This window comes from Emydura macquarii, unplaced genomic scaffold (assembly GCF_026122565.2).
Source record: "Emydura macquarii macquarii isolate MOO-44397 ecotype Brisbane River unplaced genomic scaffold, CSIRO-AGI_Emac_v2 contig_2636, whole genome shotgun sequence".
NCBI classification, from domain to species: Eukaryota; Metazoa; Chordata; order Testudines; family Chelidae; genus Emydura; species Emydura macquarii.
The window spans coordinates 6,683,348-6,702,499 of NW_027132773.1; the positions used below are offsets into that span (position 1 = coordinate 6,683,348).

General features: G+C 43.0%; 1 protein-coding gene across 3 annotated transcripts in view; it reads left to right on the forward strand.

The window, feature by feature from the left end:
• Positions 1 to 2,693: 2,693 nt before the first annotated feature.
• The window catches only part of PPM1H (protein phosphatase, Mg2+/Mn2+ dependent 1H), a 194,381-nt gene continuing 177,922 nt past the window's right edge, over positions 2,694 to 19,152 (forward strand). For all 3 annotated transcript variants that reach the window (XR_010922841.1, XM_067564120.1, XM_067564119.1), the window contains exon 1: positions 2,694 to 3,127. Coding sequence is in view for 2 of the 3 variants with exons in the window: in XM_067564120.1 (XP_067420221.1) it covers positions 2,892 to 3,127 (236 nt within the window). In the remaining variant the exon portion in view is untranslated. The remainder of the gene's footprint in view (positions 3,128 to 19,152) is intronic.

The following is a 19,152-nucleotide window of genomic DNA, read 5'->3' on the forward strand; positions in this document are numbered from 1 at the left end:
TGGGTTGAAACTGATAGATTGTCAAACCTTTTTTACACTATTACTATGGCTATGTGAGAGGCAAATACGAGTTTCTTTGCCTCAAACATCACATCCACATAATCTGAGTCAGCATATAGATTTGTTTTGGGTGGCAAATAGTTTAGTTAGTCCAGGCTGTTTCCACTTAGTGTCTAATTGAAGTTCCTCCTGCAGTAAGAAAATTTCTTGTTATCTTGTAGAGAAAATCATTCAGATTCTAACAGGCCTAAGTTTCCCTTTGTTTCTTCTTTACATTTTATTTAAAATTATGCCTCTTGGGGCAGGCGGGACAAACACTATGTAATCTCTGTTGGTATTTTGCCCAGTAGTGCTCTCCAAAGTACTGGAGGAGTTGGGGAAACATCATGCCAAAAGATGTGCTCTGGATCCTTGATCTTCTTGTCCAGTAAAGGCCAATGGAGTGGGGGTGCTGGGCCCAGTGCTAATGGAGACTGTCAATGCCTCCCTTAAAGAGCAGCTGCCTTGTCTTAAGGAAGCATTAGTACAGATTTTGTTCAAGAAATTATGTTAGTGTTGACAATCTGATTTTCATCCTGTATCTAATCTCTCCTCAGTGGTTAAGATTATTGAAAATGTTGTGGTGAAATAGCTCTAATGGTATCTATATCATGATCCTTGTCAATTGGGGAACCAACCAGGTATACCACAAAATTTATATTGGCTACATTAGCCTGATGATCTCATCCTGGTAATGGCTGAAGACAATATCTAGGTTATTACATGTCAGCTGCCTCTGACACTGTTGATCATGAGGTGCTGTTGACATGCCTCACTGGGAATGCATGATTCTGCTCTTTAGTGACTTTGTTCCTTTCACAGAAAGATCCAAGATTGCTCCTCTCCCCAAAGGTACTCATGTGGTACTCATCTGTTTGCTCCTCCTATTCTACATGCCATTTAACAGGCAAGTGAAGAGGATAGTGAGATGATCTGCAGCTGGAAAGAGACTGGCTGAGGATTAATTGTACTGAGACAATAAAAATACCGGCCATGTAACAGAACTCCAGTATTCTGGGCCTGTCTTCCCCTGTGAGATATGTACAACCCTAGATAATTTCTTCTTTTTTGCCAGTAGTGAGATCCCATCATGGAGTGGTCAGACATTTAAATTTTAACAGGCCTATGTTGTTCTTCACATTTGTTTAAAATGCTGGCCTAGGTAAATTGATCAAGGAAATAAAACCTGAAATTCACAGCAAGAAGTACTGGAAGGTTTGCTGCACGTTTCTATCAACCTGTGAAGTGCTAATTTCAAATAGTTTTGTATGTGTAGGAGCTAGATTGCAAACAAAGACTCCAAAGTGGACAAATATTATTGGGGTTTAGAAATTAATTATCATTTATATCTATAACATGACCAGTTTTTAAAATTAATATAATTAAGGGAGCTTACAGGTAAATAAGGTCTTAGACCCCAATCCTATAAAACATATAAATTTACTCAGATGTGTTTTCAGAATAGGGATCTTAATTAAGGACTACATTTAGACTTTCTTTGTACAGCTATTTTTACAGGAAAATGTGTGGTGGTGAACTTTATAACGGAAGGGAAGGAGGGAGAACTTTATCATCATATAATCCACATGATTATACAAATGTGAGCAATATTATACTGCCCATGCTATAAATGACCCACGTTTTTAACAAGTTGTTCTAATACTATTGTTGGTTCTAATGGTGTAACCTAATTCCAAGCTGCCACCAGTCCCTGAAGTGTAATTTTATGGACTGTTATATCTTAATACTGTAAATAAACATTCTTTTAAAAGGTGCCCTTAAAAGGCCTTTTTAAAGTATCCTTTTCATTAGGATAGTTCTGTGCTTCCTATCTTTGATTTTTAGATGTATCCCTGATTTCAGTATCACATAGGGTGACCAGATAGCTAGTGTGAAAAATTGAGACATGGGGTGCGGTGCCTATATAAGACAAAGCCCTGAATATAGGGATTGTCCCTATAAAAGTGGGACATCTGATCACTTTAGTATCACAGGATTAAAAAAAATATATATCCCACAATAGCTGCACTGCATTGATTTTAAAGTTGAAGCCAGAGTTAGATAAAAGTTCAAGTGTTAGGTGGAAAGTGTGATTTGAGGGAAATGTGTCCAAAATGAAGGTAGAGTTTGTACTGTGACAGGGAGGTTTTGTTCTATTTTAATCGCCCCAGGAGTTAGCAGCTGCCTCAGGATTTCCCTGTTTCCACCCTGCAATCCTCAGTGGCGGAACTCTTTATGTACTTAGAGGGAACCTCACACAATCGCTTTGGGCCACCTTCTAAGGTCTTCATTCACGCTGACTTTAGGGGGATCATTGCGCGGAATAAGGGAGGGCAAATCCCGCCAGGGAGTGAATTCACACCTGTTTCATTGGGTTGCCAGCTTCCTGCTTACCCTAACCCGTCCTTTCCACCCCCTGCAAACATTCCTCACAGCGTCTCCGTCCACTCACACGTGCAGGAATTGCGCCTGCAAGGGGCAGCTGCCGCACTAGCCCCTCGGCTGCCTATGCCCAGCCTGTGCAGCAGCCAGGAGTGTTTTTTTTTTTTTTTTTTTTGCTGCAGCAGCAGCAGCAGGAAGCTGCCCTGATTGTCACATGACTCAGCTGCCGCCGCGGCTCCTGGGCTTAGGGCTCCTCGCACTGGGAGGGGGAACCTGCCGCTGCTCGCTGCCCGGCTGCTCCCGCGGGTGAATTTCCCGGCCGCTCGCTCCATGCCGCTCCTCCATTGCGGAAGCGCAGCGGGGGCAGACTGAGCTGCCGCGGCCGGGCTGGGCTGGCCCGCGGTGCGCCCGCCCGCCGGCCCGCGCTGGATGGTGCTTCGCGGGCGGCCGGCGGCGGCGGCAGGGCTAACATGCTCACTCGGGTGAAGTCTGCCGTGGCCAATTTCATGGGAGGCATCATGGCTGGCGGCTCGGGCTCGGATCACGGCGGCGGCTCGGACTTGCCCCTCCGCTTCCCCTACGGGAGACCCGAGTTCCTGGGGCTGTCGGCCGACGAGGTCGAGTGCTCCGCCGACCACATCGCCCGGCCCATCCTCATCCTCAACAAGGAGACCAAACGCCTGCCCTGGACCACGGGATACGCCGAGTGAGTACAGCGGCCCCCCGGCTCGGCTTGGCCCGGCCCGGCTCGGATCCCTGCCCCCAGGACCGCGGGCGCCGCGGTGGCTTCTCCCAGCAGGAGCAGGGGGTGTCTGTCACCTGCAGGGGGGTCTTCGGCGGCTCTGCCGGAAGGTGTGAGGGGGCAGCGGAGCCCGCACGCTAGTTAGTATCCAGACACATCAAGGGCAAGACATATAGTCAGCCCCTCACTTCTCCTGCCCCCTCTCTTCCCTTACCATAAGGCCTCGGGGGGGTTGGCAGTGTCTCTTGTAATCCCCCCACCCCCAGTATAGCCATCTAGTGGGTAGGTTTTCTACCCCTGCGAGCACTGGCTGGTACATGTGTCGAGTTGAGTCGGTCTCTTGCTTGGAGCCTCTGACCGAGCAGGCTGCTGTCTCTCTCTTCCTGAAGCCAACCCCGTGTTTTGCAAAATAATGTTGTTCTGTTTTTCTCTCTGGGCTGCCTCTTGGGCGAGGGAAAAGGAATTGTTACAAAGGTTTCATAACAGAATTTTGGCTAATCCAAAATTGGTGCATAAATGTGTTTGAGTGAGACCATCACCTTAGGTAGCTTGCTCTGTGTTTTGTGTTGCTGGAGAGGATGGGGAACTAGGATTTAACACGTCCCTTCCCAGGCCCGTTTAGTACAGAGCCCACCACCAGTGTTTGTCACTGATCACTCCCATTCGAAAAAATTTCCATCCTCCTTGTACACATTGGCTCTGGGAACTGGGCTTAGAAGGTGGAATGAAGGAGACTACAGTAGTTCTCTGGTGCTCTTGTATCCCAGCTCATCTCCTGTATCTCCCACTCCTGTACTGCCACAGTTTATGTTTATAGCTGTTCACGTACTTAATTTTTCTGAGTCAAAGGATTAAAAAGATAAACTGCTCTTCTAAATCCCGGTGATAATTGCTGGTGGCCGGATGTATTGGGAATGCTCAGATGGGGGGATTTGTTGAAAGTGAGACTCTTGTATTCTTTGAAAATGACTTTAGTAGTGTTGGGCTGGGAGGGGGGGAGGATAAATCCGTTGAGCAGCTCTATGTATTTATTTCTGACTTGAATGAAAATTTGACACTAAAATTGATTTAGGTAGTTTGTGGAGAAACTTATTAACAAGGAATGGTGAAAGGGGCACATTCTTGGGCAGCTTCCTTTAGAGCCAGCTGCATTAAAATATATTTTGTGTTGGCTTAGTATCCTCTTTCTAATACACTAGTAATCCAAAACTTCCCACTGCAGATCTTGCTTTGAAGATCCATGGTTAAGAGGGACTTGAGGGTCCCAAGTTCTAAACTAGTGGAAAGGAAACATATTGTGAAGATATAGACAAGCTGAGAAATGAATAGTGCTGGCCACTCATTGCAGTGTCTGTAGTTCATTGCCTTGAGTCCTCTTATTGCTGTTTGTTTTGGAAGGAATTGTGCATCTGGTAAGTAGCCAGTTCCAGTCTTAAGCATAACCAAAGCAAGTGACCTCTTGGGGCCAGTTCTTCAGGTGCAGTGCTCCAAAATGTGGGGCATGCTTGGATGGAAGGCCCCATCCTACTGTTTAGCAAGGGAACCAGTTACAGAAAAACTTACGTACTGGTGCATGATTTAGCTGCTGTTGAATTCAGTATTGGTTTTACTTTTTGCTTCAGTGGGATCATGATTGAGCTCTGGAGATCACAAACTGTAAGGCCAACTGTGTCAATAGCAATGCATAAATTACAGAAGCTACACAAAATCCAGAGGTTGGGAGAGAAACCTTTTCCTTTCTATGGGGCACTGACTCTTAAGACCTAATGCAACTCCTCTTAGAGGTAATAGAAAAACTAACTTTCACAACTTTAGGAATTGGAGCAAGCCTTTAATGAGCAAATGATCTGTTCTAACTTGATTGGAGGCGCTGAAATGTAAAATGGGATTTAGATAATCTTAAATTTTATCTCTTTCCTCATGATTTTAGGGAGTGGGGGAAACCATCAAACAGCTTCACTGTGAATTACCAAAACTGGTGAGGTTTGAATGTTTATGAAACTTTAAATAATTCTGGTCCTAAAATAATCTGTAACTGAATACTTCTTTACAAAAAGAGGAACTTTCTGGGGTTACAATGATTTGCTGATGGTCACAGCAAGTCAGTAACAAAGTACAAAATAGATTGTCTCCGATGGACTAAGTACATGTCTGAGAGTCTGATAAAGTTTTAATGTGGAACGAGTCTTTCAAGAAGGAAAAGTGTGATGCTAGAAAATGAAAGCATACTCGAAACTATATGGGAAACTGTATTCCTTTTATAAATTAATGTTTGCAGATAAAATAGCTGTGGTGGTTGGGATTAGTAAAAGAAGAAGGTATTCGTCTTACCTGTATGATAAATTTAATTTTTGCAATGTTAATCTTTGGTGTGCAGTTCAGCTAAAGTGCAGGACATGTTGGTAGCTATGTGAAAAAAGACAATTCCTTGGTTTTGCATAGCTTTTAGGGCCTGATCCAACTCCCATTAAAGTCATTGAGAGACATCGACTTCAATGGAAGTTACATAGGGTCCATTGGGAGATCTTCCATTGCTGAAGAAAGAGGTGAAAGTAGTCTTTTAGCAAACGTTTCCACTAAAAGTGATAGATGTTTGTCTCTGAGAAGAATTTATAGAAGAACTTTCAAAATGGTAAAAACAATGAGAGTCCTGTAGCACCTTAAAGACTAACAAATTTCTGTGGGCATAAGCTTTCGCGGGCTGCAACCCTCTTCGTCAAATTCATGAAATGGAAATCACAGATAGGAGGTATATATATACATCCATGTACACTTGCCCTCCCCATTGTTACGTTTCTTACCCTTGGATGTGTGTGTGTATGTGTGTGTGTGTGTGTGTGCGCGCCTCCTATCTGTGATTTCCATTTCATGCATATGACAAAGTGGGCTGCAACCCACGATAGCTTATGCCCACAGAAATTTGTTAGTCTTTAAGGTGCTACAGGACTCTCCTTGTTTTTGCTGTATATAGACTAACATGGCTACCCCTTTGGAACTTTTCAAAATTGTGTTTCACAATAGAATACCAAGGTATCGTTTACAAAAGCTGTGGTGAAATAAGCAAATCTCAAAATTGTGCCATCTTTCCAATGCATTACTGAGCAAAGAAAATGGTTGTGGATTCAGGGAACTGTTATGTTACAAAGGAAAACAATGCCAAACTCTTCATGTTTACTAACTTCAAATTTATTTATTTTGGAGGACAGAGGAAGTTAGGCCAACTTCTTTGTGGGTTAATCATGACAGGATTTGGTGTAATGTCTACATATAAATGGTTTGTTTTTCCCTCAGCTCAACATATAGTTTGGTGATAATGGGAGTTATACCCATATATCAGGTGGAGAATAGAGATGGCAGAAATTTAAGATTGCCTGAAAAAGGGACAGGAAGGTGGGATGTATATGTTTTTAAAAAGTTGATGTGCTTTATTATAAAGAACAAAGTCCTCCCACACTATTTTTAGCATTTGTACTGTAAGGGAGTGTTTTCTTTTCTTTAGATAGCTCCCTTAGTAATTAATTGAAGAGATATCGGAGGGAAGTCTGCTATGCTGGTCCAATATCTCATGACATGATATTCAAGGAAGTGACGTCGTCCGTGCTTCACTAGTTTTCTCTCATGAGGCAAGGCTAGAAAGGATTATTCTCCCCTAACTCCTTCTCCATTGTGTTTCAAGTGCATCTTCTAGATGCAGAATTATATATCTGTGATCAGCTTGATTTTCTTTATTTCCATATTGGAATTCCTTTACTAACTTTTTTACTGCAATATCTTGTCAGTTGTGAGATGTTTGCCTAAACAAGTTCCCTACCTAGAAGTCAGCAACAGTTATGAATATCTAGGCATGAGTAAAAAAAAAAAAAAAAAGCAAATGCACTCTTACTGTGCAGAGGGATTAAAACAATTTTCCTATTACAGACAATGGGATCTTTGTGGGTTTCACATAATGTGTAGTAACAGACATGACAGTTTACTTATGGCTCCAGAATTGTTGCATCTGCCTTAAAGGCATCATACAAATTTTAGTCAGCATTTAGAATCTATTCTGATAGGATAGGGATCTTTATTTAGAGAGAGATTTTAGCATTGGATAAACTCAAACTACTGGGTCAACAGACAAAATAAGTTCCTCAGTCACAAAGATGAAGGCTTCTACCTCAATGATTTCTTCCATAATCATTCCCCAAAGAGACAGGATCTTCATAATCTCTAAGTATCTTGTGATGAAAGTGATATCGGTAACTGCTTGGGGCCCACCATATCTTGCCATAATGAAATGGTGTGTGCCAAGTCTGGACTTATCCCTTGGAACAACCCATTCTTCTTTCCCCTTTTCTCTTGCATCTCACATGTTAGCATTTCAGGTTATTTTCTTTTACAGAAATGTTACAATTTGTTCACAATTTAAATTATTTGTAAGAATTTGCTACACAATTTATTAATCTCAATAAAATTAAGCCGCAAAATTCCAGTTTGCTTCTAATTTTTATTCGTAAACTGCCCTTTTTTAAAATCTGAGGTGTTCAGGGTGATAGTATTCTCTACATTCCACATGCAGGTGGAATTCTATAACAATGTGGATCACCATGTAGAGTGAAAACTTTTGCTGACTCTGCTTTCAGCCTTATTTCATGCTTGCTAAACAGATGAACTAACTATGGCTACTAATACAATTTTAAAACTATATGATACAAATAAATAACTTGAATGACACTCAATGTCTTAACTATGCACATAGCTAACTTATATATAACTACATGTTCCTATCACTTTTACTCTCATCCTTCCTTTCCCATTTCCTTCATTTGTTTTACACACATTTGTTGTTGTCTTACAATAGATCATAAACTCTTTAGGAAACAGAGGTGTTTCATCTATTTTGTGTTTGTGTGGGGCCTTGATCTTGGTTAGGGTCTTTGGGCTAACCTATACTACAATGATTACTAATAAAGATCAGTCCACTTTCTTTTACTTTAGAATATATTTAGGGCTAGCATACCTTTCTTGGATGTATTGGGGAATAGCCCAGCTAGTTGTGCTGAAAGAGTTACAGTCGGGAAATAAGCGAGCACTTTCCCATACTGAGAGAGCATACTTTAACAGCTTTGTCAGTAAAACAATGCTCTAGTTATGCTCCAACTGGATTAAATGCTTACGTGTATTTCTTGTAGCCCAAAATTCAGTGCTATAATTTCTTTTGTAAATAATAAGAGTCCAAGCAATGGGATCCCAGTCAGCCTTGTCCAGCTTTCTTATTTTCCTCACTTCTCAGTATCATACCTTCCTACGATTTCTCTGAGAAGCTTCTGCAGAAGTCTCTTCACAGTATTCAGTGGCTGTCTTTGATACTGTTCTATACTAAATCATCTATGGCCACATGCAAAAAGCGAACTTTGCCTTAATTCCTTTATAAATAGTGCTTTGGTCTCTCAGTTGTTTAAATTTGAATAGTTGGTATGTGCAAGGTATTTACTCTGTGTGTTTGTGTGTATCTATATATTTCCTTTGTAGCTTTGAAACACTGACTTCTTATCATCCCACTAGCGCTCTCCTTTTTTGATGAAATACCCATCCAGTTTTTTCAGGCTCTCTTCATAATGTTGCACTTCAGATGTTCTGCAATACTGTGGTTTTTCTCTATCGCAGGCCTGCACTAGCAATTACCTTTTGTCTGGGATGTGGTGATTGTTGACCCATAATGGATGCAGAGCTCTAGGTGAAGTATTGTGTAACTATGGCCTTATATAGCATCATTATAGTGCCATGTTGTTACAGCAATAATTTTGTGGAAATAGAGGAAAAACAGGATATGAATCTTTTTTTCTTGATGTGCTGGTCATTTTCTTAAACTGATTTCATTGCAGCTAATTTTCTCTTACTGCATTGCTTACTCAGATTCATTGCCTTCAAACTGTGTGTAGAAGAATGATACTTGAAAGACTAAAGATTAAAATATAAAGACTGATTTTTATATTTGCCCACATAGACTTCAGAGGCTTTGGGTTGGCACTTTCAAACTTCTGAGTCAAGATGGCAGAGATGTACTGTACAGGAATGAATTAAATTACCCTTCATGTCATAACACTTAGGATCTTAATATTACAAACATTAAATTAAGCCTTCTAACAACCTTCTGAGGTAGGCAAGTACTATTATTCCAACCATGCCAACGGATAAACAAAGGTTGCTACTTGCCTAAATTTGATGGAAGAGCCTGGAATAGAACTTGTAAGTCCTGACTCTTAGTCCCTTTTTCTAACCCCCAGACTACACTGATAATGGGAGATAAATAACACAGCAGTCATGCTCATGTGAATTAAAAGTACTGTATCATTTTGGGGAGATACTGTTTCCAATAGTCAGCTTGGAGCATGACTCATTATCCCACTGTAAACAGGTTTCTTACAGGCAGTTCTAATTCTGTTTTGTGTGATTTCAATAAGAAGTACATCTGATAAAAGGAAGAACTCTGAAACAGGTCTCCTGATCTTATCCTCCCAGCCCCCCTCTGCTCAGGATGAACACACACAAATTTAAATTTCAGTATTTGATTTACATTGTAGAGAGTGATGAATTCTTGGCTTAATATTTTTTCTCCTCCTGCCCCATGCCTGGTTAAATTGTGTGCCTCTTAATACCTTCTTTAGTTGAGAGCACTAGATTTAAAGTATGGCTTTTAAAATTCAAGTGTGTGTGTGTGTGTGTTCTTATGTAATGTATTATAGCTCCAAAATATGTTAAACTTCTCTTCAAGCCCATATTCCTTCACCCCCAGCAAAACAGACTACAGCAGTGACATATGTACATGAGCTTTAGCAATCCTGCTCCTCCTGTAATGCCTTTAATCCACCAAGTGCTTTGCAAATATTAATTTATTTTCAAAACACCCTTGGAAAGGGTGTGTGTAGGTAAACATTTCCATTTCACAGGTGAAGAAATTGGAGCAGAAAGGTTGAGACTTGCCAAAGGGGACTGGTGTGAGCACTGGAAGTGGGACTCAGGAGTTCCTGGCTCTCAGCCCGCTGCTTAGACCAGTGTTCTCCATGCCTTTGTGCACTTGGCTTTTGCTGCACAATTTTTGTCATTTTTCAGAACTAAAGGTAGTAAGGTAAATCATTTGTCTAACATTTTCAATGTTGTGTAGGATGAATGCATGTAGCTTTGAGGAAAACAAATAGAGATGCAGCCCTCTGAACTGTTTTAATTGCCTGTCTACAGCTGGAATGCAGGAGCTATGACTACTTAAGCAATCAGAATAAACTTGTGAAATCTAAATTGGAGAGGGAGGGTCTGTAGTAGCAATCCAGGACTGCTGACCTACAGTAAGTGCTGTATCCTAGAAGATCCTGTGGCTTCATGGAATTAAGGAAGAGATAAAAGACCTGTCATCTGGGAAGCCAGTGCTACTCACTTCAGTTGATTAGCATCTGTTTCCTAGTTTTTCTTATTTTCCCCACTGGAGCTTGCTTTACTAGGTGAATTTCATGGAGCTCTGGCATTGATAAGCAATCTGAGAGGAGTGCCACCACCCTATTACCATCTCTAAGACTGGGAGGAATGGAGCAGGTTGGTGCCACAGAGACATGCAAAACTATTACTCTGACTTCTTTCCCTGTAGTTTATAAAGAACAGTTTACCATCAGCTTCACTCTGAGATAACATCAGTTTCTTATCAATTCAAAAGGACATATCTGCAGGACGAGGAACAGTGTCAAATGCTTTGTGCTCAAACTTTGCCTCAATGCTCTATTTAAAGAATTCTATCCTGGTGGAGGAAAGTCCCAGATACAATATGTATTTTATTTTAATTCCCCTCCAAAAGCAACAGCTATTGAGGAACCAATATGAAATGATTTGTGCTTTTTGGTTCCTTCTGTGTGTCCCTCTGCTGTTAAAATCCCTTTGCAGTTAACAGTTTTCAGAGTATCCACAGTTGGGCTTCTGCTCTAAAAGAAATAAATGCGAGAGAAAATTAGTTTTTCCTAAATAAAACAAGTAAAATTTGTAGGAAAAGAAATTTTATAATAAAATTTCTAAAAGATAAATATAAATAAGAATGACTTAAAGTAAACCATAAAAAGTAACTGATTAAAAAAAAAACAGACACTATCTTGTATAACACACAACTATGTCAATAGCGTGTTCCATATGTGGTTCTCACACCACTATACAAACACTAATGAATGAAGCTTTGCAGTGCCCCTGGGCGGAAGGTAAGTATTAGATAGAGGGAGAAATTTAGATGTGGCCAAAGTGGCTCTAAGGCTAAGCTCTGCTTATCCTGGGCTGCTCTGAAAGCTTAAAAAAAAAAAAAAACACCCTATGCCTACTTTAGAGACTCCTGGGGGCCTGTGTAAGTTTTGGTTTGATGTTTGCCAGAAGCTGGGCATGGGCAACAGGATGGATCACTTGATGATTACCTGTTCTGTTCATTCCCTCTGAAGCACCAGGCATTGGCCACTGTCAGAAGATAGGATACTGAGCTACATGGACCATTGGTCAGACCCAGTATGGCCATTCTCATGTTCTTATGGTAGTCTGTTCCCAGCTGCTCGTGGCCATCAGTGCTGTTTGGAATCTCTCTGCAGTGCTGTGAGCTGCAGACTGATCCTTGACATTTTGCTCTTACCTGCGGCCTCATTCCAGCACATACTCCACTGCCAGAATTTGCGTGTGGGTCCTCAGAAGGCAGCCTAACAGGTCATCCACAATTCTTGAACTGTGGGAATCCTACCCTTGCTGGCATTGAGGCTTTTAAGGCCCCTTTATGTCTCAGTCCCTTTTAAATGGCATAAAGGGACTGGGATGATGGGGGATGAGGATCTCACATAAGGAGATGAAGACATGCAAAAACAGGTGCTTCAGATGAAGATTCTAAATCACTATTGACGCATCTAAATCAGTGCCCTGACTTTCAAAAGTGCTAAGCACTCAGAAGCTCCAAGCCCACTGATGTAGGTGTCTAAGGTCTTTATCCTGCAAAGGCTTCAGCATGTGCATAACTTTACGCATGGGGGTAATCTCATTCATAGATACCAGGATCATATAGTCTGATCGCCTGTATAACACAGGCTATTGAGCTTCCCCAAAATAACTCCGGTTTGAAACTAGAGCATATTGTCACAATTCAGGGCAATTGCACCTGTATTCCCTGCATCTATGGTCCACCAAGAGCACCAGTTTTCAGGGTTCCAGCTCCCCAGCTGTTACCTCTCTTGGGCAGAGACACCTCTCTCTCTCTCTCTCCTTCCTGACCAGGGTATTTGAAGCCTTCAGAGTTCCCTGCCTACACCGTGAATTCCCCAGCAAGTCAGACAGCCTAAGCAGGCCTGCTTTGCCTTCTCCACAGAGACTATAAACAGCGTAATTGCCTATAGGAATAAGTTACACTGAAATTTTCCTAAGCAAGCACATTTATTTTTAAGGTGAAAGCATTACAGAGAAAACCTATTCAAAGAACCTACACGCATGCTAATAAGCTAACCAGTGATCACCCCAACTCCAACGAGGGCTCTGGCTGGTGGTCAGACCTTCATATTCCACCAAACAGTTTTCCTGTGGTCAAAAGTTCCTAATAGTTGTTAGCTCAGAACAAGCCAACCGCTGTGATTAGGTCAAGTTCTTCCAACCCGTCCCAGGAAGGATTGGGGCCTCCTTTGGTCAGAAAAGCCTGTTTGCTGGATCAGAAAGCAGGTCCTGAGTCAGTTTAAACTCAGGCTGTTTATCCAAAAGTCCTTTCTTTGTCTTTTGTTCTCTACAGAATCCAATTTGAACCTGTATATGCGTCAGGAACCAGGACATGGGTGAGATGGTCAGGGTTGGAGTCAAGAACCAGGAGTCAGGACCAAGGATCGGAGCCGGATAGAGGAACCGAGCAGGGCTGGAGAGGACTGGGCAGGGCAGGATTGGGGCTGGAGCAAGGCTAGGAGCAGGGCAGGCACAGGAAAGATCGCAGCTGTGGGCAGAGGCAACGCATAGGGGACACCCTCCTCCCCCCAATTTGCTTCTTGGCTTATTCTGAGCATGCTCACACAGACTGAGCATGCTCAGTAATACTGCTGAAGCCAGTTGCCCTCACTCTGCCTCTCATATCAGCAGGCACATGTCATCTCTGGCTGTGTGAGTGCTGAGCAGCCAAAGATCAGTTGTTTCAGAGCAGATCTTCTGAATTTCTCAGCCAATCAGGCGGCCTACTGTTGCTCAGCTTTGCTCAGAGGCTTCCTGGAGACTGGCCCAATGGAACTGCAAATCCTCATTCCTGACAGTAGTTCCCTCCTCAAGAGCACCTACTAGGACCATCCCCTTTCCCCCCGATCCAGCTTCTCAGGATGAGCTTGATGGAATGCTTATTACAGCTTGGGGACAAGGACATTTTCTGCCGGTTCCCACAACTAGTCATCAGGGCCATGGACTTCTCAGTTCACCAAGTAGTGAAGCTTACCCCAAACTCATTTAGAGTTGATAATCTTGTGGATTCTCTTGTCCTTGCATCCTGATGGGTATTGGCAGTGGGTTGGATTGATCCGAGAGGGGTTCTCATGATAGAGTTTCAGGATGGAAATATAGAACATAGGGTAGGTTTTCATTGACTCAGGCAGACAAAGCCTGAATGTCATCGGATTGACTTGTTCAGTGATTTTGAATGTGTGTTGAACCAGTGTGTTGGTGATATAACTTGGCCACAGGTCAGGAGGACCAGAGGTGTTGAGTTGACACCCAGACATTGTCTCCGATAGCTAGGTTGGGTGTCGCTTGACAGCTTCTGTCTACATCCTGCTTATTGAGCTTTTTATCAGCTTCTTGATGTTATGTAATGCAGATGGGTGAATAGATCCACAGGATCAAGGATCAAGAAGCTCGTAGGCAGCATTGGGTGGAAGTAAGGGTGGAAGCTGTAACTGGTATAGAATGGGCTCTGTAGAGCGGAGGCATGCATGCATTGTGGAATTTATAAGCAATTTGGTATATGGAATAGGTAGATTCAGTCATCCTAGCAGTAATTCAGGAAGCATCAGAGTACCATACAAGAATCTGGTTCTTCTGCACCATCTGCCCATTGGTCTGTGGATGATATGCTGAGGAGGTGAGGAGTTTTACTCCCAAGAGTTTGAAGAGTTCTAGCCAGAAACAGGAGACAAACTGTAGGCCTTGGTCCAACGAAGTGCCAGTTGGTAGTCTATGAAGCTGGAAGATGTGTTCAGGAAAGTGGCGGGTAGTTTCCAAGGTGGTGAGAACCATGTGAGAAGGCATAATGTGTTCTGTCTTGCTCAGGAGATCAATGGAGACCAACACAACTGTACATCCATGAGAGTGGGGTAGTTCTTCTATGAAATCCAGGGACACAGTAGATCAAGGCTGAGACTGGGTGAGTAGGGGCTGAAGGAGACCAAATGCTCTTCCTCAAGGGTTCTTGGTCTAGGAACACAGATTGCAGATTGTAATCAAATTGGGCAAGGAAAAGGGATTAATGGACCTGGCATTGGTTTAGGTTTCAGGCCATACTCCAGGTTTTTGTGGTCCATTAAGGATCTGAATTGGGCTTCTTCAAATAGATGACGCCATTCCTCAAAGCTGCTTTAATTGCAAGCAGCTCCCAGATGTCATAGTTCCGCTCAGCCAGGCTTAGCTCTTTGGAACAGAAGAAACAAGGGTGGAGTTGGTTACGGGGTTCCACTTGTTGAGAGAACACAACTTCTATAGTTCAGTTTGATGCATCGGCCTCCACGGCGAAAGGCTTGATGGTGGTCAGAATAGACAAGGATGGGAGCAATAATAAAAGCTGCTTCAACTGGTCAAAATTGAACTGGGCCTAGGGACCGGATGAACTGGCTCTCCTTCCAAAGGCGTGCTGTAATGGGAGTTATCGGGTAAGAGACCCCCTTGATTAAACACTGCTAGAAATTGGCAAAGCTGAGGATATGTTGTACCTCTCACACATCATGTGGAATGGACCACTTGGAGATGGCAGACATTTTGCATGGATCCATAGTTATTCCATCTGGGGATGTCATGTACCTGAAGAACTCCATCATCCTACAATCAAATTCTCTTTATCTAATTTACAATAGAAGTGATTTTGGTGGCGCCTCTCCAGAATGCAATGTATGTGTTGGTCGTGAAGGGTTTGGTTTTCAGAAAATAGAAGGATGTCCTCTAGATATATCACTACAAATTAGTCCAATATGTCCCTAAATGTGCCATTGGTAAATGTTGAAAGATTATGGGGGCATTACATAGCCTGAAGGGCATGACTAGGTATTCAAAGTGCCACAGTGGCTGAAGAACGCAGTCTTCCATTTGTTCCCTGCCCTGATACAGCCCAGGTTGTAGGCATCGTGGATGTCCAGCTTGTGAAAATCCTTGTGGAACAATGTCTCTCGAAAAGCTCACTAATGAGGGGCAAAGGATATCTCTTCCAAATGGTAACAACCTTGCTAAGAGCCACACAGTGCACTCAGGGGTGCATGGAGCTATCCTTTTTGTCCATGAAGAAAATCGGAGCAATGGCAAAGGACATGGCTGAGCAGACAAATACCTTTTTCAGGTTCTGCCTAAGGTATTCTTGAAGCGCCTCCAACTCTGACTTCAAGATGGAATAAATATGGTCAGATGGACTCTTGGCCCTTGGCTGAAGGTCTGTGGGGCAATTGCATTGACAGTGGAATCGGGAGGAGTATGTCTGCCCTTCCTTTATCATAAACAACTGCAAGGTCCTTGTATTTCATCGGTGGTGTTTGGGTTAACCAGCGTCTAGGGTCTCATGGAGTCCATCCCTGCTGTTCCGGGGTCCCCAGAAGGATGGTGCTTCCTCTGGGTCAAACCATGAATAACTTCTGAGTTGAACCCAGATTTGGGGAAGCTGGATTGTTGCAAAATGATGAGCATAACCTAACTTTGCCAGCCTTCCAGAGTTTATATGGGTCATGAGTGGTAAGCCAGGTGATCCTGAGGATGACCAGAGAATGTGGGGAACACACCAGACCAAGCTGCAGGGATTTATTGTTTCCTTGAAGGATTGTGACCTGTAAGAGCACCATCTTATGCATGGCAGGACCTGAGGAGAGGAGTGACCCATCAATGGATTCGACCACCTTGGGGACAGTCTTGCACTGGGTCAGAGTTCCATGAGTTCAAGCAAAATCTGAGTCCATAAAACAACCAGAAGCACTGGAGTCTTTTAGTGCTGTCAAGTTGATCTCTTACATGTCAGAATGTAGCAGACAAAGCGGAAGTAGAAAGTGCATCAGACGTTAATGAGTCGTTACTAGCATACTGGTGGACAAGTGTGGAATCCAGCTCAGCCCAGATCCCTCTACCAGGGCTGCTACCTGGTGTTTCCCAGCTGAGATGCAGACCTGCCCTTTAGCTGGAGAGCTGGCAAAGTGCCTCAACTCTCTGCTACACACCAGAGGGGTAAGGACAGAGGCCTGATGTCTGGTGCTGGGCCTTCTCAGTGTTGGTGAGATGAGGCTAGTCTATGTTGATCTGCATGCAATGAAAAAGTGCTTTCTAGTGACTAAGACTTACCATGAACCAAGACTGTAGTTTTGTTAGGAGTCTTGCGACATCTTCTTCCAGCAAGGTGACTGACCACTTGCTTGGTCAGAATCTCCCCAAAAGTCCAAAGTGTTTGGCTTATTTGTCTTCTTTGATGAAAGACAACTTGGGGTTCTTTGCCCCCTCTCCTTTATAGTCCCTTTTATAGATTCTTCTGAAGGGTACCACCAGATAAAGTTTATTAGCAGGGCAGGGAACAAATGGAAGACTGCGACATCTTCAGCCACTGTGGCACTTTGAATACCCAAAAGTCATGCCCTTTGGCTATGTAATGCCCCCATAATCTTTCAACATTTACCAATGGCACATTTAGGGACATATTGGACTAATTTGTAGTGATATATCTAGAGGACATCCTTCTATTTTCTGAGTAAAGGAGTCATGATGTCAGGAAGAAAAATCTCTCTGCTGGTTCCTCCCATGCTGGTGGTTGCTACTATGCAAATTATTTCTCCTGATGCAACCTCTGATACAAATGAATAGGCCATTGAATTTGGGCCAACCCTGGTTTGAGGTATTGGCCTCTTTTGCTTTGTCTGGAGAAAACCTGTTTAGCAACTCTCCCTGATGTCCCTGGTTTAAACACCTTTTAGTCATACAGTTTAAAGCACAATATTAGTGAGTTTCCATCATTTCTCATTCAGCATTGTTACACCTATTTTAAATATTAACTATTGTGGTGGTAGTTTTCAAATGATATCACACAATGCATATTTTGTACAAAAATCATTGCAGTGTGCAAGGTGAGAATACAGTGGAGCCTACAGTCACAGTGTTGATGGCCCATCATGGATCTTAACACATAGGTCAATAAAAGCATTCAGGCTGGCTGTGAGTTCTACCCATCCCAGTTCATCGCATTCAGGCTGACCCGGAGGTGGTAGCACGCAGCGGCTTCATTCCATTCAGTGTCTTCCACAAGGTGCCAAAAGCCTGCAGCATAGCTGGCTATCAACTAGACATTCTGCTGCAGGACCTGGAGCACAGCCTTGGCTGTATGTATATAGTTCAGGTTATCAAAAACAACTGACGTGGCATGGACAAACTCCTGAAACTGGTCCAGAAGAGGACTAGTCTTCTCAATCCAAGGAGAGGCACATGTCAACACTTCCCCAGACAGCAGACTAAGAATAAGTACCACTTGGCAGGGTTGTTGAGGAACAGGAGCCAGTGTTGGTTCAAAAAATCTGTGGAACTTTCTGCAGTTGCCATCAGACTCGTTGGGCAGCAGTAGCTTTGGTTCATGGATAATGGAGTAGAGTATATGCTTATAAAATTTTCAGATGATTCCAGGCGGGGAGGGGCTGCAAGTGCTTTGGAGGACAAGTTTAAAATTCAAAATGACCTTGACCGTATTGGAGAATTGGTCTGAATTCTGGAAGATTAAATTAAGTAAAGGCAAGTTCAAAGTACTTCTCTTAGGAAGGAAAAATCCAAGGCATAACTACAAGACGGGGAATAGCTGTCTAGGTGGTTCTACTGCTGAAAAAGATCAAACTGAATGAGTTGTCAATATGATGCAGCTGCAAAAAAGGCTAATATAATTCTGGGGTGTATTAACAGGAGTGATGTTTGCAACACACAGAAGGTAATTGTTCCACTGTACTCAGCTCTTGTGAGGCCCCAGCTGGAGTACTGTGTCTAATTCTGGGTACCACAATTTAGGAAGAATGTGGGCAAATTGGAAAGAGTCCAGAGGAGAGCAACAAAAATGAGGTCAGGTTTTCTAAACCTTTGATATGAGAAAAGGTTGGAAAAAACGGGCATGTTTAGTCTTGAGAAAAAACTGAGGGACGACCTCATAAATCTTTCAATATGTTAAGGGCTATTATAAAGAGGATGGTGATCAATTGTTCTCCATGTGCACTGCAAGTAGGACAAGAAGTAATAGCTTAATCTGCAACAAAGAAGATTTAGGTTAGACATTAGGAAAAACTTTCCAACTATAAGGGTGTACTTGAGGTCTGGAATAGGCTTCCAAGGGAGGTCATGGAGTTCCCATCATTTAAAAATTTCTAAAAACAAATTTACAAACACCTGTCAGGGATGGTCTAGGTTTACCTGATCCTGCCACAATGCAGGAGGCTGGACTTGATGACCTCTCAAGGTTCCTTCTAGCCCTACATATCTATGATTCTATGAGGGGCATGAAGGTGTAGCATTGACCCACAAGACTGCAGCCTATGCCTGCAAGGTGCTAAAACTTGAGTCTGCAGGAGCTCCATTAGCTCTGTCATGGGGATATTGGCCTTTGTGGGATCCACTCTGGCAGCAGAGCCTGCTTCTGTCCTTTACGGGCTGCTCAGTCTGGCAGGTACAGGGGTGAGGGTGGTTAGGCCTAGTTGTTGGAACAGGGGCGAAGGTCAGAATCAGGAACCAGGATTCAGAGCCAAAGGTGAGAGCCTGAGTCCGGAACCGAGCAGGGCTGGAGA